The following is a 25,105-nucleotide window of genomic DNA, read 5'->3' as shown; positions in this document are numbered from 1 at the left end:
AGGGCCGCACTCTTGGCATGTAGAAGTTCTCAGGCTAGGGGTTGAATCGGAGCTACAGCTGCCGGCCTACACCATAGCCACAGCAATGCAGGCTCTGAGATGCATCTGTAACCTATACCACAGCTCATGGCAACGCTGGGTCCTTAACTCACTGAGTGAGGCCAGGGATTGAACCTGTGTCCTCATGGATACTAGTCAGATTTGTTTTTGTTGAGCCAGGACAGGAACTCCTGTTGTCATTTATTTTTACTAAAGTTGTTCTGTCTTTGTTTACTGATGGGGGGGTTCTTTTAGTTTGGCTCCTGTATATTCCTTTTGACATGTCCCATCTTTTTTGGCGGGGGGGGGGGGTTTGTTTTTTCCATTATAGCTGGGGTTACAGTGTTCTGTCAATTTTCTTCTGTACAGCAGAGTGACCCAGTCATACAGTACATATACATTCTTTTTCTCACATTATCTTCCATCATGCTCCATCACAAGTGACTAGATATAGTCCATATGCTAAACAGAAGGATCTCATTGCTTATCCACTCCAAAGGCAATAGTTTGCATTTATTAACCCCAGATTCCCAGTCTGTCCCACTCCGTCCCCCGTCCGCAACCACAGTCTGTTCTCCAAGTCCATGAGTTTCTTTTCTGTGGAAAGGTTCATTGGTACTATATATTAGATTCCAGATATAAGTGATATCCTATGGTATTTGTCTTTTTCTTTCTGACTTACTTCACTTAGTATGAGAGTCTCTAGTTCCATCTATGTTGCTGCAAATGGCATTATTTTCTTTTTTATGGCTGAACAGTATTCCATTGTGCATATACACCACATCTTCTTAATCCATTCATCTATCTATGGACGTTTAGGTTGTTTCCATGTCTTGGCTATTGTGAATAGTGCTGCAGTGAACATGTGAGTGCATGTGTCTTTTTCAAGGAAAGTTTTGTCCAGATATATGCCCAAGAGTGGGAATTCTGGGTCATATAGTAGTTCTATGTATAGTTTTCTAAGGTACCTCCATACTGTTCTCCATAGTGGTTGTATCAGCTTACATTCCCACCAACAGTGCAAGAGGGTTCCCTTTTCTCCATACCTTTTCCAGCATTTGTTATTTGTGGACTTATTAATGATGGACATTCTGACTGGGATGAGGTGGTATCTTGTAGCAGTTTTGATTTGCATTTCTCTGATAATCAGTGATGTTGAGCATTTTTTCCTGTGCTTGTTGGCCGTCTGTATATCTTCTTTGGAGAAATGTCTATTGTCCATTTTTCAATTGGGTTGTTGGTTTTTTTGCTGTTGAGCTGTGTAGGTTGTTTGTATAATTTAGAGATTAAGCCCTTGTCAGTTGCATCATTTGAAACTATTTTCTCCAATTCCGTAGGTTGTCTTTTTTTTTTTTTTTTTAATGGTTTCCTTTGCTGCACAAAAATTTGTCAGTTTGATTAGGTCCCATTGGTTTATTTTTGCTTTTATTTCTGATGCCTTGACCACTGGGACCACTTTTTTTTTTTTTTTTTTTTTAAAGCACCCACTTGCTTTCTGGCACTACCTAATTCCAGGCTTACCACGTGTTTTCCTGCCTCATCCCCCTAGTCAGTCGTTTATTCTGGGAGCTCTGGCTCTTTTTATTGGAGAATGATTTTGAGAAGGTAAGATCTGGTTGTAGTTGTGCTTGTTGCTACTGGAGTTTCACTGTTTTTAGACTATCTCTGAGCAGACCCTTAGCTCTATATACCAAGCCATGGAACAGCACATATCTGTATTTGTTTCTGTTTCTTCATCTGTATGTATATCAAAAAATATGAGCCAGTGTCAAGATGTCATAACCAGTTGTTAACACAGAAAACGATATGTTTCTTTTCTGTTAAAAGGCAGAGGTGGTTAAGGTAAAGAAACGGCTGAAGCATGGATTTAGTTTTTGTAAGTAAGACAAGCAGGCTAACAGGTACTAATTTTTAGAACCATTGATCAAATATGGAGATACAGGGTTGATTTTAAGTATTTTATACATATTCATACTCCCCCTCCAACATTATTATTCTGTCTTACTGATCTGAGCTTCTTTCTCAGAACACATATCTGAGCACACTCACACATATATATGGATGACTATAAATTAGCCAAGTTAAATTTTTAATGTGTACTCAGAAAGTAGTCAAAAGACAAGCAAATTAAAAGAAAATCTTGACTAGGCAAAGGGCTTTGGAAATGCTCAATTTTATTTGATATTGAATACTTACATCAGTTTGTTTTTATTTCAGCTTTGGCTAGATCAGAAGCTAAAAGAGATGGAGGCTTTAAAAATAATTGGAGCTTTGATCATGGAGAAGAGAGTGAAGGAGATACAGATAAAGAGTAAGAATTTTTTCTCCTCAAATATTTTATAAGAGTGAAACTTTTCATTAGGAAAATATTTTTAAGAGTATGGTATTCTTAAGAAAACATTGTATGAACTCTTTTACAGTAGTGTTAAGGAGAGAAAAATAAATTCTTTTACTGATAAATAATTTTGCTGTTCTATTCCTTCATATTTTGAAATGTATAAGTATGTGCATATAATTTTTGTAACCTTATGATTAAAAATTGACCGTATTGCAGATTTCCTATTTAAAAAATTGTTCTTTTTAAAAAAAAAGGTGTTTTGTTCATGCAGTGATTTGAAAAGCCGCTGTTTATCACAAGTAAGTGAACCTAGATTATGATTCCTGGAATTTGTGTGAAAGTTTAGTATCTTTCTTTCTAGTTGTCACCCCTCCACCCATGCACCTTACATTGCTACCAGAGAAAGCAGAGAAACTATACATGATAAACATAGGTGTTGACGAGACAGAAGTTAAGCAGTGTTCATTTCAATTCCTTAATGTACTGAAATGACTGATGTACATTTTTAAATAATTTTAATAGAACTTTTTGCATATCATGAGATTCGTGATACAAATTTGACATTGCTATTAGTTTCTTGGATTATCAATCTAGTTTACCACTGGCCAGAATAAACAGCAGATTAAGAGACAGACAGGTATATACTCTAAGTCCTACCAAAACTGCAAATTTTTTTTTAGAAATTTACACAAGAGGTCATTCAGAGTATACCGACTAAATATTGTAGGTGCTTCACTTCTGTCTGGGCAACAGTTCCGTTCATCATTACTTTATGTGCCTTCACCTATGAGATGGTGAACTGAGGTTTTATTTGAAGGAGAGCTTTAAACTGCTAAGTTTCTCACCTGAAATTGGTATTTTATGGTCTTCACTCTTTCATTTCTTTTTTCTTTTTATTTCTGATTATTAGTTTAAAATAATATTACAGGTATTTGTTATTTATGTAGTTTTGAAACATTTGAATTAAATCTGACATTGGGTAGACCACCTTTAGATGTTAAAAAGTAGACCATCTTTTGCCCATTTTTGTAAAATGTTTGTAGGAGAGAATTTTTAGCATTAAAGAAGTTGCTATGTGTATAAACAGTAACGAAACAAACATTTCACATTTTTATAAATAGCTTAGATTTTACTAAAAATAGCCTAATCTTCAGGCTATTTTGACTTTGTTAGATTTGTCATGTGTCAGGGACTTCAGCTTTTTGACATGTTCAGATTAACATGACCTGTTAGTAGATATATTGGTCTGGTCTTCTAGAATCTCAGACAAGTGTTTTCTAGAACCCTCAGTCAAGGGTGATTATCTCCCAGAATAATAGAGGTATAATTGTTTTCTTGGTTTAATACCATTGGAATTAACTTTCTTTTCATTAACTAAGGTTTCCTTAACCAGTATGTTACTTTTTCTCTATATTGTTTTCCAGTCCTTTTCTCCTAACTTAAAATACAAGATAGGAAAGAAAAAAGAGTGACCATATATGAAATCCTGTTAAAAAAAACAATATCATGTGTTGGTTATGGCAGGGGTCAGTAAATGGTGGCCCATGAGCCCGTCTGGCCCACCAATGGGTTTTGTTACAGTTTTATTGGAACAGCCACATATATTGTCTCTGGCTGCTTTCCTACTACAGTGGCAAAGATGAGTTGTTATTATAGAGATGATACTCTGACCCTTTACAGAAAAAGTTTGCTGATCTGTTAGGTGAGCAAAGAGGATAAAACTAAATTCTGAATTTTATGTGTGGGTTGTAATTGTCACTTAAGGTTTTTTCCCTCTTATTTTCTATGTAGTGAGGCAAATCTGCTCAGTGTAGATGAAGATGAGGATTCTGAAACTTCAAAAGTAAAAAAGGCAAGTTTGCTTTTTAATTTTCTTTAGGTTATGTATGTTCAAAAGTTCAAATAGAAGTTCTAATAGTTCAAAAGAAGACTTGTATTTTTTTATTGTAAGTCCCAACCCCTCACTTCCCTACCCCAGAGGCAAATGGTATTCCCAGTTTCTTCTTTATCCAATCAGAAATATTTATTTACCACAGAAGAAATAGACATTCTTGTCCCACCTTCTTACTCTTTCACAGTTGGTAGTATATTATACACATTAATTGTAATCTTACTTTGTAAAATTAGCTTTTCTTAGAGGCCATCCGTAAACATTCATTGAAATCAACCTCATTCTTTTGACTAGATGCATAGTATTCCATTGTATGATATACCACTGTTATCCAGTACCACTGTATGGAAGGATATTTATGGTGTTTGTTACAGCCTTTTCTCCCCTTTAAAATAATGTTGAGTAAATCAGCTCTATACAAGCATGTCTGTAGGAAGAATTTGTAGAAGTAGAGCTGCTCTGTCAGGACAGCTACATTTTTAATTTTGTTATAGCAGTTTTACACTTTCACTAGCGATGTCTGAGCATGCCTGTTTCCCCACACTTTTAACACTGTTAATCAGCCTTTTGCTCTTTTTAGTGAAAAGTAGTATTTCATTGTGGTCTTAATTTGGACTTTTTTTTTTGCTTTTTAGGGTCTCACTTGCAGCGTATGGAAGTTTCCAGGCTAGGGGTCTAGGGATCAAGTCGTAGCTACAGCTGCCAACCTACACCACAGCCACAGCAATGCCAGATTCAAGCTGCATCTTTGATCTATTGTCTGTTATCATTGCTACCTGGTACTCCAGTGGATGGATATACTATAGATACAGAAGTATTCAGTTGATGATGAGTAGAGGTTTTTCTCAGTCTTTTGCTGTTATAAGTAGTGCTTTAATAAAGACTTGTGCTTGGGAGCTCCCACTGTGGCTCAGTGGAAAAGAATGTGACTAGCATTCATGAGGATGCAGGTTTGATCCCTGGCCTTGCTCAGTGGATTAAGGATTCAGTGTTGCCATGAGTGTGGTGTAGGTCACAGATGCGACTGGATCCCGAGTTGCTGTGGCTGTGGTGTAGGCCAGCAGCTGTAGCTCTAATTGGACCCCTAGCCTGGGAACCTCCATATGCTACAAGTGCGGCCCTAAAAAGACCAAAAAAAAAAGACTTGTGCTTATACTTTTTTGTATCTTTACAGTATATTTGTCCGATAGATTTCTAAAATTGCACTTGCTGTTTCAGAAGGTAAATTTACATGTAATTTTGCTAAATATTGCCAGATGCCTCATTCATAAGAGTTATTATCATTTGCCATTCCTGCTAGTAATGTATGAAAGTTTCTATTTTCCTATAACCTTGGGGAGTATGTGATCAAACTTGAATTTTTGCCAGTCTGATATAGGAAACTCTTCAATATTTCCTGTACTAAGAGTTGAATAGTATTTTAGGCACTTTTAAATTGACTTTCCTCCCCCTTTCTTTGTGAGGTTTTTTACTTCCACAGCATCTCTATTTTAACCGTAATTTAGGGGGTTTATAGAATAAAGTTTTTCTCTTAGTACTATAAAGTTTTCTTTCTGTCTCTGTCTTTCTGTCTTTCTTTCTTTCTTGGCTGCACCTGTAGCGTGTGGAATTTCCTGGACTGGGGATCTAACCTGAGCCACAGCAGTGACAAGGCTAAATCCTTAACCATTAGGCCACAGGGGAGCTCTTAAAAGTTTTTCTTTTTGAGGTTACTCATACTGAAAAACTATAAGGTTTTATAGATTGCATTTTCTCCAACTTTTAACATTTCGATTCCTTAGAGTGCTGCTTTTCAGGGTGTTCTTTGGGTACACACAAACGTAGGGAGCTTTGTAGGTCGAAGTAAAAGGGTGTTTTTTTATGCTGATAATGGTCTTCAGTTTCAGGAGATTTTGTGGCTTGCAAGTGCCCCCCCCCCCGCTTTGTCTTTTGTCTTTTTCTAGGGCCATACCCCAGGAATATGGAGGTTCCAAGGTTAGGGTTCTATTTGGAGCTGTTGCTGCCGGCCTACGCTGGAACCATAGCAACGGCAGATCCGAGTTACGTCTGTGACCTATACCACAGCTCACGGCAACGTTGGATCCTCAACCCACTAAGCAAGGCCAGGGATCGAATCCGAAATCTCATGGATCCTAGTTGGATTCGTTAACCACTGAGCCACGATGGGAACTCCATTTTTGTTGTTGTTGTTGTTGTCTTTTTAGGGCCATATCCACGGCATATGGAGGTTACTAGGCTAGGGGTCCAATTGGAGCTGCAGCTGCTGGCCTACACCACAGCCACAGCAACACAGGATCTGAGCTATGTCTGTGACCTACACCACAGCTCATGGCAACGCCGGATCCTTAACCCACTGAGCAAGAACAAGGATCAAACCCACATCCTCATGGATCCTAGTTGGGTTTGTTGCTGCTGAGCCATGACACTAAAAATTATAAGTATTTTTTTGCTGGATTGAGTTATCTTTATAATTACTAATGAACATTTCATTTATAGTTATTAAACCTGTTGAGTTATTTTGAAAAGATATCTCAAAGTGGGTGGTATTAATGTTTACCTTCCTTATTTTAGTTCACTTATCCATAAATAAATACTGTTTGTTACTGTTATAAAACTTTCAATAGCAATTTTCTTTTTAAATTTATTTTTAGATATAAGAGATGAGATGAGTGCTTGGTCACATAATAAATGATGGCTATAGAAAGAGTTTTGCTATAGCATTTATTCACTTCTTTTTAATTAAAAATCAGGAGTTCCCGTCATGGCTAAGTGGTTAATGAATCTGACTAGGAACCATGAGGTTGCGGGTTCGATCCCTGGCCTCGGGTTCGATCCCTGGCCTCGCTCAGTGGGCTAAGGATCCAGTGTTGCCATGAGCTGTGTAGGTCGTAGATGCGGCTCAGATCTGGTGTTGCTGTGGGTCTGGCGTAGGTTAACAGCTACAGCTCTGATTCGACCCCTGGGAAACTCCATATGCCATGGGTGCAGCCCCAGGAGAAAAAAAAAGAGAGAAAATAAATAAAAAAATAAAATGAATTAAAAATCACATGGCAAAATGTAATTTGTAATCCAGGCTTTAGATTTATTGTCTTTCTGAATTTTGGGCGAATATACTAAAATGGCTTAACCAAGACTTAATGAGTGGCTAGTAGTTACACTTATTACTTTTAGATTTCTTTTTTTAAAACCAGATGATTTCAGAAATACTTGGAAACACTGAAATCTTGTTGTTTTTTTTTTTTTTTTTTTTTGCCAAGCCTGTGGCTTGCAGAAGTTCCTAGGCCAAGGATTGAACCCAAGACAGAGCTGTGACCCAAGTCACAACAGTGACAATACCAAGCCTTTAACTGTTAGGTCACAGGACATTAAATCTTGTTAATTTTAAAATTAGCTTTTGCCAGTATTTTCTGGCAGTAAAACTTTTGGGTAAAATATATTTTTTTTAATTTTATGGGTGCACTTGTGGCATATGGACGTTTTGGGGCCAAGGGTTGAATCCCAGATGCAGCTGCAACTACACAGCAGCTGTAGCATTGATGGATCCTTTAATTCACTGCACTAGACAGGGGATTGATCCTGTACCTCTGCAGCAACCTGAGCCACTGCAGTCAAATTCTTAACCCACTGTGCCACAGCGGGAACTCCTATTTTATAATTTTACAATTTTGGATGCATATTTTCTTTAAAACATTGGAACTGCACATTTAGCTCATTTGGTCTATGGAAAATGTGTACATATAACTTACTTGACAAGGCCAATCCATAGACCAGCCAGTCAATTTATTGTTTACCTGTAATTATTTTTGTACCTATACTGTTTAGCTGTCCCTGTTTTTCTATTTCATTTCAAATATACATGTTAAATTTGCATCTTCATGATGACATTTCACTTTGGAATTCTAAGGTAGAAAAATAGAGCTTTAGGGGTTCCAGCTGTGGCTCAGCCAGTTAAGGACCTGATGTTGTCTCTCTCAGGATGTGGGTTCAATTCCTGGCTTCACTTAGTGGGTTAAGGGTCTGGTATTGCTGCAAGGTGCAGCATAGGTTGTAGATGTGCCTTGGATCCTGTGTTGCTGTGGCTATTGCATACGGCCCAGCTGCAGCTCCAATTCGATCCTTGGCCCAGGAGCTTCCATATGTTGCAGTTGTGGCCAGAAAAAAAGAGAAAGAAAAAAAAATAGCTTTGGTTTTTGACCTGAGTTTTTGACCTGGTTGTAATAAAGGCATGGCAAATTTCAGTGGTTTTTTTGTTTGTTTGTTTTTGTTTTTCTAAACTTATTCTTGATTTGTTCTTGTTGCATGATTTTTCCCTTGGGACAATGCTCTTTTTTTTTTTCCTTCCTTTTTTTTTCTTTTTAGGGCTGCATATGTAGCATATGGAATTCCCAGGCTAGGGACTGAATCAGAGCTACAGCTGCCGGCCACAGCCATAGCCATAGCAACATGGGCAGGATATGAGCCGCGTCTGTGACCTACACTTCAGCTCACGGCAACTCCAGATCCTTAACCTACTGAACAAGGCCAAGGATCAAACCTGCATCCTCATGGATACTAGTTTGGTTCATTACCACTGAGCCACAACAGAAACTCCAGGACAGTGCTTTTCTTAATTAATAACGATTAGAAGATACAAAATCAATAAATGGGAATTTTCATCCCTTTTGCTTTTCCATTTTGCAATATAGATAAATTAAGAAAAATCCCAGTTTGGTTCATAATACCCAGTTTCTAACCCATGGTTCACTTTTAACAGAAATACATGTAAAATAGGGAAAGGCATAAAGCCTCACTACTCGTTTATGTACCCAAAAGGATTCCAGATGCTAGTATTTCAAATTGTTCCTTTCAGGACATAGATGCTAATGCAATAAATGAGAATTGTGTCTTTTGTAAAGTGGGAAAAGTTTTATTAAAAGTGAAGATGGAAGATACTGTATGATGCCTTGTGTACAGCTGCATTTTAAAGTAACTTTAGGGAGTTCCCTGGTGGTCTAGTGGATTAAGGATCTGGCAGTGTCACTGCTGTGGTGCAGGTTTGATCCACAGCCAGGGAACTTCTGCAGCTGTGGGAGTGGCGAAAATAAATAAAGTGTAAAATGGGAGTTTGAGGATTTAGGAGTTGACTTTCTTAAACTATCCATGCCTGTTTGTCCTATAGAAAGTCCTTGTGTATCCCAGGGTTTTATGTATCCTTGGATTTTTAATGGCTTCTGCATCCATATGAATCACTGGTTTAAACTATTAGAGCCCATTTTTTCCTTTTGAAAATGAGCGTGCAATTAGGAGGAGGCCTTTTTTTCACTCAAAGTGTCTTAGTATTCTCCTCCTCATTTTCAGAATAATCTCTTTGCCTTTGGGTTTCTTCAGATTCATTGTGCCTCTTTAGATAAAGGATGCATACCTTTTATTGGTTCTGAAAAATTTTTACACATTATCTCTTTGGACATTGTCCTTCTTCATTGTTTTCTCTGGAACTGTTATTAGATATAATTAGACCATCTGTTTTTTTGCCTTTTAACATGTGTTTTATACATAAAAGTAAAAAGAAAGGATAGGGCAAAGAAAGAAATCATCCCTGTACCACATTCTAGCTAGTTTCCTCAGCTCAGTCTTCCACTTCACTAACTTTTATCTTCACCTGTTTAATCCGTTCACTTTTTTTGTTCATTTTATTTTTGTTTTTGCTTTTCAGGGCTGCACCTGGGCATATGGAACTTCCCAGGCTAGGGGTCAGGAGTTGGAGCTGCAGCTACTGGCCTACACCACAGCTATAGCAACGCAAGATCTGAGCCACATCTGCTACCTACACCACAGCTCACAGCAACACCAGATCTTTGACCTACTGAGCAGGACCAGGGATCGAACATGTGTACTCACAGATACTGGTTGGGTTCGTTACCTCGGAGCCATGATGGGAACTCCTTGTTTTTGGTTTGTTTGTTTTTTAAAAAAATTTCAGTGACATCATTTGTAGAACTTGTGTTGGGTTTTTTTTTTAAAACTTTATGAATTTCACATAGTGTCTCGTTCCTTCTTTTGTTTTTTGTGGGGTTTTTTGTTTTGTTTTGTTTTTGTTTGTTTGTTTGTTTTGGTCTTTTTGTCTTTTCTAGGGCCATACCTGCAGCATATGGGGGTTCCCAGGCTAGGGGTCTAATTGGAGCTGTAGCTGCCAGCCTTCTTGAGAGCCACAGAAATGCCAGATCCAAGCCACCTCTGCGACCTACATCACACAGCTCATGGCAACACTGGATCCTTAACCCACTGAGTGAGGCCAGGGATCAGACCCGCAACCTCATGGTTCCTAGTTGGTTTCGTTAACCACTGAGCCACGACAGGAATTCCTTATTTTTGTTGTGGGTTTTTTTTTTTTTTTTTGGTTTTAAAAAAATTTCAGTGACATCATGTGTAGAACTTCTGTTGGGTTTTTTTCAAAATTTTATATATTTCACATAGTGTCTAGTTCCTTCTTTACTGTTTGAATTTCCATTTTGTTTTTAAGAATTTTAATGCTTTTAACATACATTTGTAATGTCTCTAATCATTTAACAGATTTTTTTAGGTTATCTTATTTTCTGAAGTTCTTAGGTGTTAAGTTTCTTGAATACTTGTCTTTTTTAGTTAAATGACTGTGATGTGTGATAAATTTGGATGGAAGATAGATACTACGTATTGGTAACTTTTGCACATTTAGCAGTCCCAGTGAAATACTCATTCACACAAATATGAATTAAGCACAGATTTCTAGATGATAGTGAGCAAAACAAACAAGTGTCTTATTCCTGTGGAACTTATGTTTTAGTAACTGGCTGTTTATTAGTTATTATTGATTAATGTGAAAATATAAGGGTTGACAAAACAAGACTCACAGGACACATGTAGCCCACAGCCTATGGTCTATGATCCAGAATAGTTTTTACAGTTTTTAAATGGTTGAAAAAAATCAAAAGAATACTGTTTTGTGATATGTGAAAATTATATGAAATTACAATTTGTGTCCATAAATAAGGTTTTATTGGAAAACAGCTGTGCTTATTGTTTATGTATTGTCTGTGACTGCTTTTGTGCTGTAACAACAGATTTGATTTATAGGGACAGATTTGAAGAGTTTTAGCAGAGACCGTGTAACTCATAAAGCCTAAAATATTTACTGTCTGGCCTTTTACAGATCCCCATATCATTGTTTATACTGTTTGAATGTATTCTGTATAAATTGATATCCACAACATACAGCTTTTTTAGATGGCTGGTACATTTAGTTCACTGGTCAGAATATCAGATTTTAGAGCTGCAAATAATCTACTTTAGAGGATGGTTTGTGAGAATTATGAGACTGTGTAATCCAACTAATGCTTGGCACTGGCAGCTCCTCCTTAAATAGCTATGCTAGTTGTCATTAGTAAATGCCGTGTTACTGAACCTTTGTGAACTGGTTTTCCTTAAAAGTAATGATGTGTTTATCGCTGCTTTCCTGACATCAGTTAAGGCCCATGTTAATGGTTTTATAATCACGTGATTGTTTTGTGCTTATCCATTTGGCCATAGGTGTTCTGATACTGTATGTGCATTAACTAGATTAACGAGGCTCTTTAGATTGAATATATCTTCATTTTAGTAATGGTAGTGCTCTAATCTGTGAATAGCCATAAATGGTTTGCTTTTTTACTTATTTATATCTTATTTTCCCCATAAATTTGATGTAGATTACCAAGAGTACAAATAAAATAAAAATTATTAAGAGAAGATGTACCATGCATCTACAATAACTTAAATGTGTTTTAATTGAGTAGTTGAATTTTCTGGCAGCTGGATCTGTGTCCTGTAGGTTTATAATTGTTGGAGAAGAAAATCTTACAAATTTACATCCTATGATTCTCCTATGGAGTGATCACCCTGCCCCCCATCCCTACCCTGAAATGCTTTCTAAGTGTAACAGATAGTAGGGAACCTTTCCTGAGAGAATTTGACAAGAAATGTTTTTCATGAGCAAAGCTAGAAGTACTGGTTGTCTAATTGCTGACAAATCTATTTTGGTAATAATAATCTGTTGGCAGCAGAATTGGGAAATTTTAAAATTTGACTTATGCAAATTTTTATGCAAATCTTGCTTTAATGACGGACTTTGAGTTGTATATTGCTATGTCTAAATGCTTTCTTAAAAAGAAAATTCAAAAATATATAAAAGCACTTAATGAGAAATGTGGTTGAATTAGCTGAGTTTTCTGTCTATTGGGTGAGATAATAGCTTTCTACATTTATATAAAGGAATTTTTAGTACAGTTCCTTTAATTTTGAGAAGTCCTATGTGCTAATGATTTTGAGTCTTTTTTTTTTTGGTCTTTTCTAGGGCCGCACCCTCGGCATATGGAGATTCCCAGTCTAGGGGTCTAATCAGAGCTAGCCACAGCCACAGCAGTGCGGGATCTGAGCTGCGTCTGCCACCCACAGCACAGCTCATGGCAACGCTGGATCCTTAACACATTGAGTGAAGCCAGGGATCGAACCGCAACCTCAGGGTTCCTAGTCAGACTTGTTAACCAGAGCCAGGACGGGCACTCTTGATTTTGAGTCTTATTTGGAATAGCATAGTTTTTGCCTCTTCTTGTTAAGAATTAATATTTATATTTCTACAAATACCAGTATAAAAATTTCTTATGCAGTGTAATCTGGGACAGCATAGGCTTTAGAATCAAGTTGGTACTTCGGTTTTGTTCAAATCTACTTATCTAGTTTGGGCAAGTTTCTTTACGGTTTTTTTTTTTTTTTTTTTTCCTTTTAAATGGTCGCACCTGTAGTATATGGACGTTCTTGGGCAAGTGATGGAAGCTGAGCCTCAGCTGTGACCTACCCCCCAGCTGTGGCAGCGTCAGATCCTTTAACCCACTGCTCCGGGCTGGAAATTGAACCATTGCTGCCATAGAGACAGGCCAGATCATTAACCCGCTGTGCCACAGTGGGAATCCCTAAATTACTTTGCTTTTTAAAGCTCAGTGATCTTTAATAACATAGGTATAGAGTTCCATTAAAGTTTAAAAGATATGCAGTAGAGAGGTTTTGTTTGGAAAGAGAAGCAAAGTGAGAAATTTGACTGTATTAATCTTGTCACTCAGTAGTGTCAGGTAACTGATCTGATGTTTTTAGTGCAGTTGCTGAATCCCAGTCAGAAGAACTGCTGAAACATATGAAATAATGGAGATTAAATGAGATCTTGAGTATAAAGTAATTAGCATAATGTCTATACATAGAAAGCACTCAAATATTAGTTGTAATCATCTATATATGGAGGAGTGAAATGGTTATTCTTTTGCTTCCCAGGCTCTTAGCAGCAGTGGCTCTCCAATGTTAGTATACATCAGAATCACCTGGAAGTTTTGATAAACAGATGGCTGAACCTCACTCCCACAGTTTCTTTTTTAGGAGGTCTGGAGTGGGGCCTAATAACTTGCTTTTTAAAGTGTTCCTAAATGTGCTGGTCTTTCTGGTCTAGGGAACGATACTGAGAGCCACTGACTTAGGGCATTTTTGCAAAATAATAAGGGAATAGGCCTATGTTACAGTGACTGGATGTCCTCATTTCTCAGATAAATGTAACTTAATGACCAATTGTTTAGCTACTTATGGGCTTTCTAATTGAGGATAGTGGTGTTTCTTCTTGTGTGGGTTAATAATTAATGAATTCCTACCATGGTTAGGCAGTTTGTTTATGTCTTTGTTGATGCATAAAATAACTCCAGGATTACAAGGAAAGTTACCTGGTTAGAACAAGGCAACCATTCTATTTGATTCCTAAATTGTTAACTTACCACAACAACACTGTTTTCTGTGAAAAAAGGTCACCAAATGTAAATGTAATTGTATTCTCCTTCTAATGGAAATGAAAGAGTGTGACAAGCCCTTTTATCCCTGTCCACTATAGTTCTATCCCTGTTACCAGTCGTTTCTCTTGGTTTTGATCACATTGTCCCATAGTTTTTCAGCCTGCTTATGATTGGTAGATATTATGTATGAAAAATCGTAGAGATAACTTGAGGCCTAGGATAATATTTTCTTCTTTTAAAGGGGATCTGCGTTTACTTTTTTTTTTTTTCTTTGCTATTTCTTGGGCTGCTCCCGAGGCATATGGAGGTTCCCAGGCTAGGAGTCGAATCGGAGCTGCAGCCACCAGCCTACACCACAGCCACGGCAACGTGGGATCCGAGCCGCGTCTGCAACACCACAGCTCATGGCAACGCCGGATCGTTAACCCACTGAGCAAGGGCAGGGACCGAACCCGCAACCTCATGGTTCCTAGTCGGATTCGTTAACCACTGCGCCACGACGGGAACTCCTGCATTTACTTCTTGCTAGTGACAGGAGGAGCATTAGTAATCTCAGATCATTTTGATCCAGTGCTTCTCCCACTCTAGTGCCCTGATGATCTAGTCCCCTGATCGGCAGTGTCTACATCACATGGGTCTAGTTAGAAATGCATGTTCTCAGGCCCATCCCAGACTGACTGAGTCAGAACAGATTGTAAGACTCAGACACAGCAATTTGCTTTAACAAACCATCCGGGTAATTCTGATTTACTCTAAAGTTGGAACACTGCCTTAAACTAGAGGTTGAGATGAACAGAAGCTGGATGTATAGTTTACCGTTATTCATAGGTGTTTTGAGGTGTTTATGGTACACTCTATACGTGGTTGATGTTGAACTTTTGTCTCCCAAGCTCTTTGAGTCTTCTGGGAGTTTGGCTTAGCTTCTCAGCCTCTCAGTTGCATCTTCTAGAATCAGTAGGTGTCTCAGGGAAAAATATGAATCTGGGCTCAGATCTCTGAGTTTCTTCTCCCTGATCTAATATCACTGCCTTTGGTAGCCCTAAGGTATTTCAAACGGGTTTTATTTTTTAAAAAATTTGTATTTTGTCCAGCCTTTTCAGTTTTCAGAGAGTAAAAGGAAGATTGAAGTGCATTACCTAATCTGCCATCACCATAAATGAAAGAGTCTAAAGTACATGACTGTAGGAGTTCCCTGGTGGCCTAGCAGTTAAGGATCTGTGTGGAGCAGGTTCAGTCTCTGGCCTGGGAATTTTTACATACTCTGGGTGCAGCCAGAAAGAAAGAAAGACAGACATGACTGTAGAAGATTAAGACGTAAAAAAATGCCTCAAGGAAGAGAAACTGATAAGCAGTGTGTCAAAAATAGATCTTGGAGTTTTAAAATATAGATAATGCCTAAAAACAAGAATGATGTCAACACAGTGAACTCTTCTGAGGAAGACTTTTTTTTGTGGGAGTTTTTTTTAGGGAACTGTTAGATTTCTGTAGAGATAGTGAAGGAGAAGCCAAGTTGTTATCTTCTTAGGACCATATTTTCTTGTCAAAGAGTAAAAAATAAATATTAGACTGCTATTTCAAAAGTAAAATTAAAGTAGATAATGATTTTTAAAATGTTATTTTCAGTAAATGATCACTGAAAACTGAAGACTTTTTTTGTCTTACTGAGTCTGAAAACAGCTTTTAAAAGAGTGTAGTAAAGAAGCACTTTGAGAAGCACTTTTCAGGGAATGAGCAGTGCTGTTGTCATACTGTGATCTCTGCAGAGTGATTATCATTGATATGTCTATGTCATCATTTTCAGCTATAAAGTTATGAGGGCGTCATCTGGGTTTCTGTGTTTATGGAGGAGCTTTGACCCTAGAGTCAGAGTCCTTGTCGTGACACCTCACTGTCGTGTTTGGCTGTGCTGCCCTGCTGGCAGCATCAAGGCCTGCTGAGCAGGGTGTTTATCTCCTACACTTGGAAAGAGCTATCCTAAGATTCTCTACCCTCATCCCTTCTGTTTTTCCTCTCTTAATTTTTTCAAATATCTTTGGAGATATTGAAATGAAAAGAAAACACTGTCATAAACACCCATGTTCCTACATACTTGTCCTTAGGAATAAACAGTATTACAGGTGAATTACTCTTAGATCCATGCTGCTGTCATCCCTCTTCCCCATCCTGAAGAGCTGGTGCATTTTTACTACTTTTTTGGTAATTGGATTTTCAAGTAGTTTTTGATAAGTCATTATATTATTTGTTTATTGATTCTTTAATGTTTATGGATCTTTTTACAGTTAAATCGTCAGTCTGAAATTGTTGCCGCTAGTTCTGGTGAACCCTGGAAGACATGTGCAAGACGAAACAAGACTGAAAGTTTAAAACCTTTGAAGGGCAACCCAATTGGGCTTAACATGTTGAACAACAATAAGAAACTGAGGTATAGGCACTTCCCCACCCGTTCCCATAGAAAAGATGAAAGGTTTGACACCCAAAACTAGTATCTGTTTTTGTGACCAATTGGCCCAACGTGTAATGTTTCTTTTCATTTTGTCAGTAGATCCAAGAGGTAGGATGGCCCCTATGTGGTGCTCTTTGCTTTGAATCTTAGGAATAAGATTTAATTGCAGTGATTTCTTGGTTCTGAATAAAAATACTACAAGATAAATTTCAGAAGACTGAGATTTCATAAGATGAGCTTGCTTTCAAATTTTTAGTAAAATCTTGATCATGTCTCCTTTAGGGAATACTAATCAGGATTACTGAAGGGGTATTCCTTTTTTTTTTTCCTTAAGATTCATTTTTGCCCTTCTCTTCTTTCCTAGCTGTTGTCCTAGTGAACCACTGATGCTGATATGATTGGGCTATTATGTATCCCAGAAATAGGGCTGGAATCACTATATCATTTCTACTTTGTCATTTTTTAGATAACTGAGTTATATAAAGCTAAGTAATTTTTAAGTGAGTGGTAGAATTGAAAGTAGAGTTTAAGGCTCCTGATTTTTTTTCTATAATTAACATTTTTATTTTGGCATAAAGAAAGCTTTTATACTTAAGTTTAAAAGCTTTTTTTATGGATAGTCCCTAGAGAAATAAGAAGAGAAAATATTTCTGAATTAATTTATAGGAAATCTTACAATGCACAACATTCATTTAGGATTCCTGAGTTGTAGTTTAGTGTTCTACTCTATCTTCTTTCATGAGCTGGTTTGGAAACATTTCAGACAAATTCATAAAGTGGAAAGCTAATGGACAATTTAACATGACCAATGGGTTTATGTATAAATTTTTTTTAACATGGTAAAGTTTTTTTGTGTGTGTGCTCAGATTTTAAAGGATAGATTTTGCATGTGTGCATGTAATTTTTCCCTGTTAAATTATTCTTTGTTTTTGACTCTGCAGTGAAAATACACAAAATGCATCATTATGTTCTGGAACTGTAAGACGTTTTCCTCATGCTAATGCACAGTTATCAATAGTAAAAACAGCGGCCCAAAGGTAAGGATTCTAATTGCCTTTGTTTAGTATATACATACTTTTTTTTTTTTTTTTTTGCCACTCTTAAGGAGTGGGAAAGTTCTGGGCCAGGAATTGAACCAGTGCTACAGCAGCCCAAGCTGTTGCAGTGGCAATGCCAGGATCTTTAAACCACTGCACCACAAGGAAATTCTACCATCTTCTTTCATAGGAATTTTCACTGCCTTTTTTTTTTGTCTTTTTTTTTTGTTGTTGTTGTTGTTGTTATTTCTTGGGCCGCTCCCGTGGCATATGGAGGTTCCCAGGCCAGGGGTCCAATCGGAGCTGCAGCCACCGGCCTATGCCAGAGCCACAGCAACGCAGGATCCGAGCCGCGTCTGCGACCTACACCACAGCTCACGGCAACGCCGGATCATTAACCCACTGAGCAAGGGCAGGGATCGAACCCGCAACCTCATGGTTCCTAGTCGGATTCGTTAACCACTGCGCCACGACGGGAACTCCTCACTGCCTTTTTTTAACCTTTTTTTCTCCCCCAAACTTTGTGGAACTTTACTGTGTTTCCATTGTTTCTAAAGAGATATATTCATGTCTCTGAAGTAATTAATTTCCTGGAATTTTGTTATTTCTTTCTTTATTTTGTTATTTTTAATTTATTATTTGATATATATCAAATAAAAATCTAGGAAAGGAATTCTGTCACATTCTATAAATAGAGGCCTTTTAAGTAAAAGCCATTCTGTTGCATTATGTTCCTGTGAAATTAAGCTGATTTTTACAATATTTGACAAAGAAATCTTTAGTTGGTAGCTTAGCTCTGGAGTAAAACTACAGTTATTAATTACCTTACTTTCTTTGTAAGGTTTATTGGATTTCCTAGTATCGATATAAATCACATTAGTAGTTTTAAATGTTTGAGACATTTTCATGTTTTTGTAAATTTGAATGTTTTTGTCGATTGTGAAAGTACTACTTGAACCTTAATGAAAAGTAACATGTAACACTTGGTGTTTTTAAAAGCTCCCAAAGTTTTTCATAACCATTTTGGGATGGTTTTGATATTTCAGTTGAATTTCAGTTGACTCCGAAATTCTTAAACTCCAACAATTAGAAAAATAATTTCTCTTTCTTGCATTATGAATAGTTGCATAATATTTTTATAACTAGTAAAATTTAAAGATTTGATATGTATGCTGGATGCTGTTCTTCATTTTTAAAAAAATGTTGATTTTAGACTGCTACTCATTTAGAAAATGTATCCTGACTCTTAGAAATCATTCTGTATTTGCTATTTTTTTAATAGATATGAACTTTGATTTTTATTACTTTGACAGTGTTGTCTTTTTTATTTTATTTTATTTTTTTGTCTTTTTGCTATTTCCTTAGGCCGCTCCCACGGCATATGGAGGTTCCCAGGCTAGGGGTCGAATCGGAGCTGTAGCCACCGGCCCACGCCAGGGCCACAGCAATGCGGGATCCGAGCTGCGTCTGAGACCTACACCACAGCTCACAGCAATGCCGGATAGTTAACCCACTGAGGAAGGGCAGGGATCGAACCCGCAAGCTCATGATTTCTAGTCAGATTCGTTAACCACTGCGCCACGATGGGAACGTCTGTATTTGCTATTTAAATAGATTTTCTGTAACATAAAGTTTCACCTTAAAAACTTTAATATTTCTCATACTTTAGGACAATAATAAAATTTTTCCTTTGCTTAAATGTATTATTTTTCATAGTTTTTGCGTAAGATACTTCAGAAATTCAACTAAAAAGAAATTACTGTATATACCAAAAATTTGGCTTAATTACAAATTAAGTTCCCTGGCCTCCATATGACACAAACATTAGAACAGATAATAAAAGTAGGGGAGGGAGAAGGATAGACACACTGTTTCTCATACATACACTGAACCCATCTGCAGAGTCCATCCCTAAGAAAGATCTCTCTGGTTGCTATTCTGAAAATGTGTTCTAAGTTGAAATACTAATTTACAGTCAAGTGATATATTCTACCAGAATTATTGGTTTATAAGTTACCTATTAGATTAGAATTATTTGCACTGTGCCTTTCTCTCTTCTTCCCTCCTTTCTTCATTGGTAATGTTGAAAAAAAAAAAAAAAAACCTGATTCTAGTTTGGGAATTGGTTTGTGTTTTGTTTTATTCTGTGTCTTGGCACCTCTTATACCTTGCCTTGTATATCATTGCTCATCTGTATAAAAGATTAGGTTCTGTTGGGAGGTCCACTGTGGCTCAACGGGTTAAGGATCTAATCGTTTGCTGCCGTGGCAAGGGTACAGTCCCTGGCCTGGAAACTTCTGCATGCCATAGGCATGGCCAAAAAAAAAAAAAAAAATTGGAAGGGGTATTTACTAGTAAAATATTGTGTATTTATTTATTTATTTAAAAAACACCAAACCTGGGAGTTCCCTTCGTGATGCAGCAGCAACGAATATGACTAGGAACCGTGAGGTTGTGGTTCCATCCCTGACCTCACTCAGTGAGTTAAGGATCCAGCGTTGCCATGAGCTATGGTGTAGGTCACAGAAGCAGTTTGGATCCTGTGTTGCTGTGGCTGTGGCATAGGCTGGCAGCTGTAGCTCCAATTCAGCCACTAGCCTGGGAACCTCCATGTGCTGCAGGTGTGGCCCTAAAAAGCAAAAAAAAAAATACCCAAACCTGATTTATTTTGTACTTAATCCTGAGTGAAAATCCTTGACAAGAACAACTAGGGGCAGTAAGGAGAACTGTGAAGAGTCATGACAGCAGGATAGATGTACTTTTGCTTGTCCCTTATTTATAGAATAAACATTTCTTAGTCCTACTGCAGTGTGACTGTCATTAAAAAGATCAAACCCCAGTCATTGAGAGTTTTTCCAGTTTTCTTCCTTCAGAAATATTGTGATTTTATGCTACACACCCAGCATAGGTGCAGAATAATCAAAGCTAAATACATGAAAGGCTTTGCCTTGAAACTCAAGTTTGGTTAGGGTAGAGGACAGAAAGGTAAACAGACACTGGTGAGTGTCATGGTAGAGATATACATGGTACGTGTAGCACTGTTCTCAGAGAAGGAGCAGTGAAGATCACAAAGGAAGTATTACAAAAGCTTTCGAGTGTATTAGCTAGACAACAACTCTCCATGCAGTAGCAGCCACGTGCTAAGGCGTGAAAAAAAGCCTTCAGTGAGCAGATTGCCACTAAACTTGGTTATAATTAGCGCAGTGTTGGGGCAGTTGTCAAGAAGCTGAGCACACCAGCTGATACATTTTCTCCTAATTTTTCTTATTTTCTCAACTCTCAATTTGAAATTAAAAGGACCTACCACCATTGGTAATTCACATATATAATCCATTCTTCTTGGGTTGAGTGGTATAAGTTGTCTTTTAAGTAAAGCAAACCTGCATTTTGTTTGAATAATGTGTAAGATATGGGAACAAGTATATCACACCTTCTCAATCTGAAAGAAATAAATGAAGGTTGTTAAAATATCAGATCAGAGTAACTACTGTTTGGGAGAATATTATGATTCTGATCCATTTTCTTACTGCTCTTCCAAATGTTAATTGATACTTAATAGATTGGGGAGTTCCCTTGAAGTCTAGTGGTTAGGATTTATTGCTTTCATCATTGTGGCCCAGGTTCATTCTCTGGTTTGAGAACAGAGATCCCACATCAAGCTGCTATTTGTGGTGGCCAAAGGAAAAAGTTTTTTTAAAAAAATTTTTATATACTGGTAGTGGTGGAGGATGGGGTAAAATGCAGACACTTAAAAATCTTTGTAACTATAAAATCTCTAATTCTGACTTAATCAGACTTGGAAAAAGAGCACATTTACTTGTCTATGTTTCATTTACATTTTCACTTTTTTTTGTTTGTTTTTGCTTTTTTTTTGTCTTTTTTTGCTATTTCTTGGGCCGCTCCCGTGGCATATGGAGGTTCCCAGGCTATGGGTCTAATTGGAGCTGTAGCCACCAGCCTACGCCAGAGCCACAGCAATGGGGGATCCGAGCCTCGTCTGCAATCTACACCACAGCTCACGGCAATGTCGGGCAAGGGCAGGGACCGAACCCGTAACCTCATGGTTCCTAGTCGGATTTGTTAACCACTGCGCCACGATGGGAACTCCTGTTTTTGCTTTTTAGTAAGAATAGGGGAAACGACTTGAATGGACCCTAGGGGAAAATGAATGTCTACAAAGGCATATATAATCCATAAATGGGAAAATGGGCTCCTGAAATAAGCAAGACTTAATTATTAATGAAAAACACCACTTCAAAAGAATTTTCGATGTCCAGTATCAGGTCATGGATACCAGAATCAATCACTATCTTTTTCTTTCTGGGTTTTTGTTTGTTTGTTTGTTTGTTTTATTTTAAGAGCAGAAAAAATCCGATAAGAATGTAAGTTCACATTTTTACAAAGTCCTGCATTACTGATCATGGTGTCCCTCATTTTTTAAAAACTTTTTTTTTTAATGGCTGCACTTGAAGCATATGGAAGTTCCTGGGCCAGGGATTGAATCCAAGCCTCATCTGTGACCTACATCATAGCTGCAGCAATGCCAGATTCTTTAACCCATTCACCAGGCCTGGGATTGAACCCATACCTCCACATTGACCTGAGCTGCTGCAGTCAGAGTTTTAACCCACTGTGCCACAGTGGGAACGCTTAAAAGCGTTTTTTTTGGTTGTTGTTGTTGTTTTGTTTGTTTGTTTTTTAATACATAAGCTTCTTTAGGGCAGGGCTTAATAGCAAACTTATATTGAGGAATATTGGAAACGTACCATTAGTTATAAATTAGATATAATAAATGTATTTTTCTCAAGAGAAATGAGCATAGGTATATATATGTTTTTGTCTTGTTTGTTTGTTTTCTTACTAACTGCCTTGGTTTATTGGAAATCACCAGACCTGTTCCTTTTACTTCTACACTCTTCTATCTCTTTTATTCTGTATGATGAGTCTGGAAAATAAAAGCAAGAGTTCCAAACTCTTCTCACTGCTTGGGCACAGCACTGTAAAGTTGGAAATGGCTAGATTAGATATTAATGCCTAACTTTTGGTTTTCATTTTACTTTTCTTGAAAATATAACATCTTAAGTATATAAAAATGGAAAGACTATACTTAAACTTTTATATTTTATTTCATTTACTTTAATAGGGGTATGATAGTTTTCCCTCATTTTTCTGTCATTTGTCCACATAAATTTATTTTATACAGATTATTCTATTTTTTTAAATAACAGAAGTAAAATTTCAAATATGGTATTCATGTAAGTTAATTCTTTTTCTTACTATTAAAACTTTCTTAAATATTTCTTTTCAATGTTGTTTACATAAAGCTAACTTTTACCATGTTATTTTTTCTTAATTTGGCAGGATTAAATGGATATTTTACTTGTGTGCTTTACATGATTAGAATAGAGGAGTTAATATGGGAAGCCAGGGATTTTGGAAACTGTTTTGCTTACAGTTCTGAATGTTTAGTTTCTTTTATAATAGACATAATTCTAGGATGTGCATCTTATTCTAATTTGGGGGGCTTTATAATTTTACTCTGGAGTAATAGATGTTGATAACTTTTTAGATTTCCCGTGAGCTGTGGAGGAGAGTGGACCTCTTACACATTGGACTTTTGATTAGAGGCCATGATTTTAAGTTCTAGGGCTTTTCCTGTCCCACATTGTATACTGTATTTGTATTTAACCTAACGCTCTTGTGCAGAAGTTTCAACCTGAAAACAATTTTTTTTCTCTTATTCAGAAGCAAATACAGTTGACCCTCCGTATCTGGGGGGTTCTACATTCATGAATTCAAACAACTCCGGATAGAAGATATTAAAGGGAAAAAGATAACAGGAAGTTCCAAAAAGCAAAACTTGAATTTGCTGGTGCTCACAACTGTTTCCATAGGATTTACATTGTGTTAGGTCTTCTAAGCGATGTAGAGATGATTTACAGCATGTGGGGAGGGTGTGCCTAAGTTATATGTGAATACTGCACCGTTATTTTATATGAGACCTGAGCATCCATTGTTGGTATCTGAGGAGGGTCCTAGAACCAGTCCCCTGCAGATGTTGAGGGATAACTGTTAGTCATACCTGATAACAGGATTGAAACGTCAAAAAATATAACTTTCAGAAAGTTGTATTGTTCCTTGAAGACTATTTCCATAACTTCCCTAAAATACCATATATCCTCAAATGTTGGATGGTTAAATAGAACTCTTTCAGGAATTTTTCATTTCTTGGTACATTCTTTTTTGTTTAAATATGTTTAGATATAATTATTTCCTGTACTGACAAAAATTGAAAACCAATTTACATATCTGACAAGATTCAGAACACTAGTATATAACATATATAATGTGTTTAAAACAGATTAATCACAGAATTTTGCCTTATTGACTGCAGTTACTAAAACTACAATGATATATCAAAAATGAGGTCTTGCCTCTTACATGTTTTTTCTTTTTCATGTCTTAAGCAGTCTGGACCAAAAGGAAAGGTAAGCTCAATATCAATGAAATTAGAGCATGGATTTAACAGTAAAATACCAGATTATTTGTATGCTTTGAAAAATATTCATTGAATTAGAGTTCATCATTAAGCTTATTATTTTAATAAAAGGAAACATTTAAACACAACATATTTGACTTATATGGGTCATATTTCACCATAATTCTCAAAATACAGTTTTCTGTAAATGATTATTATATTTTTGTACCAGTGTGTGAGTACTTTCCTTTTAAAAATGAATATTTCATCATCTTAGTGGTAAAATTTCTTTCAGTTACATAATTTAAATATTTCTTGTTATATTTTAGTGATAATAGTTTTGTTTTACACGTAAGTAGAGTGAAGGGATAAGTGGAAAGTAGAGTACCTTAAGCTGGAGTTAAAACTCTAAATAGCAAATGTGTTCCTATTCTGACCCCTGACCCCAAAATTTGTGGCAGATTTTTATGATTAATCTTCGTTCTGTTTGTAATAACACTAGCAGACATATCATCCTTAAGCAGAAATGTTGGCTAATGTAAATAACATGGAAACAAGTTTTTTAAGAACACAGATTTCTTTGAATAGTGAAATGATTGTACTTCTAAAGCAAAGTGTCCATAACAACAGCTTATCTCCTCAATGTATGTATGTGAAAAACTTTTTTCATGTACACATCTTATTTTCTTGCTCTCCTGAGTCTCCAAAGCCTTTTATGAACCCTCCTCCCAAAACAGGTAAACAGCCCTTGTGTTAAACCAGTACTTTCATGTCATTGATCTTATTTAACTATGTAACTTTGACTATAATTTTATTAAAAGGTCTAGTAGAGGAGCCAGCGAAGGCAACTTGCAGTATTTTATAGACTGCTGTAAATGTTCATCTTCATGAACATCAAGTTTCTAAAATATAAATTTAAAGGTGATCCTGTCAGCAAAAGATTTAGGCTTATTTTATAATTCTGAAATACTTAACAGTTCTTACATGTTTTAAATGAGTGGGTTGTACAAATATTTTGCTGTCTTCTGGGAAAGAAAAATTATTTTTTTGTTGTGTCTTTTTCT

At 36.8% G+C, this 25,105-nt stretch overlaps 1 protein-coding gene across 6 annotated transcripts in view; it reads left to right on the top strand.

Annotated features, from left to right (window-relative positions):
• Positions 1–25,105, top strand: part of SENP6 (SUMO specific peptidase 6) — a 137,996-nt gene that overhangs the window by 29,028 nt on the left and 83,863 nt on the right. For 3 of the 6 annotated variants that reach the window (XM_047763698.1, XM_047763681.1, XM_047763714.1), the window contains exons 2-6: positions 2,257–2,350; positions 4,169–4,229; positions 16,363–16,505; positions 17,468–17,563; positions 24,031–24,051. In XM_047763698.1, coding sequence (XP_047619654.1) covers positions 2,257–2,350; positions 4,169–4,229; positions 16,363–16,505; positions 17,468–17,563; positions 24,031–24,051 — 415 coding nt within the window. The remainder of the gene's footprint in view (positions 1–2,256; positions 2,351–4,168; positions 4,230–16,362; positions 16,506–17,467; positions 17,564–24,030; positions 24,052–25,105) is intronic. The other 3 variants (XM_047763707.1, XM_047763697.1, XM_047763690.1) reach the window with 2 other exon arrangements.

Source organism: Phacochoerus africanus, chromosome 2, assembly GCF_016906955.1.
Source record: "Phacochoerus africanus isolate WHEZ1 chromosome 2, ROS_Pafr_v1, whole genome shotgun sequence".
NCBI lineage: Eukaryota > Metazoa > Chordata > Mammalia > Artiodactyla > Suidae > Phacochoerus > Phacochoerus africanus.
The sequence above is the reverse complement of the archived record's forward strand: the minus strand, read 5'-3'. Positions and strand labels throughout refer to the sequence as shown.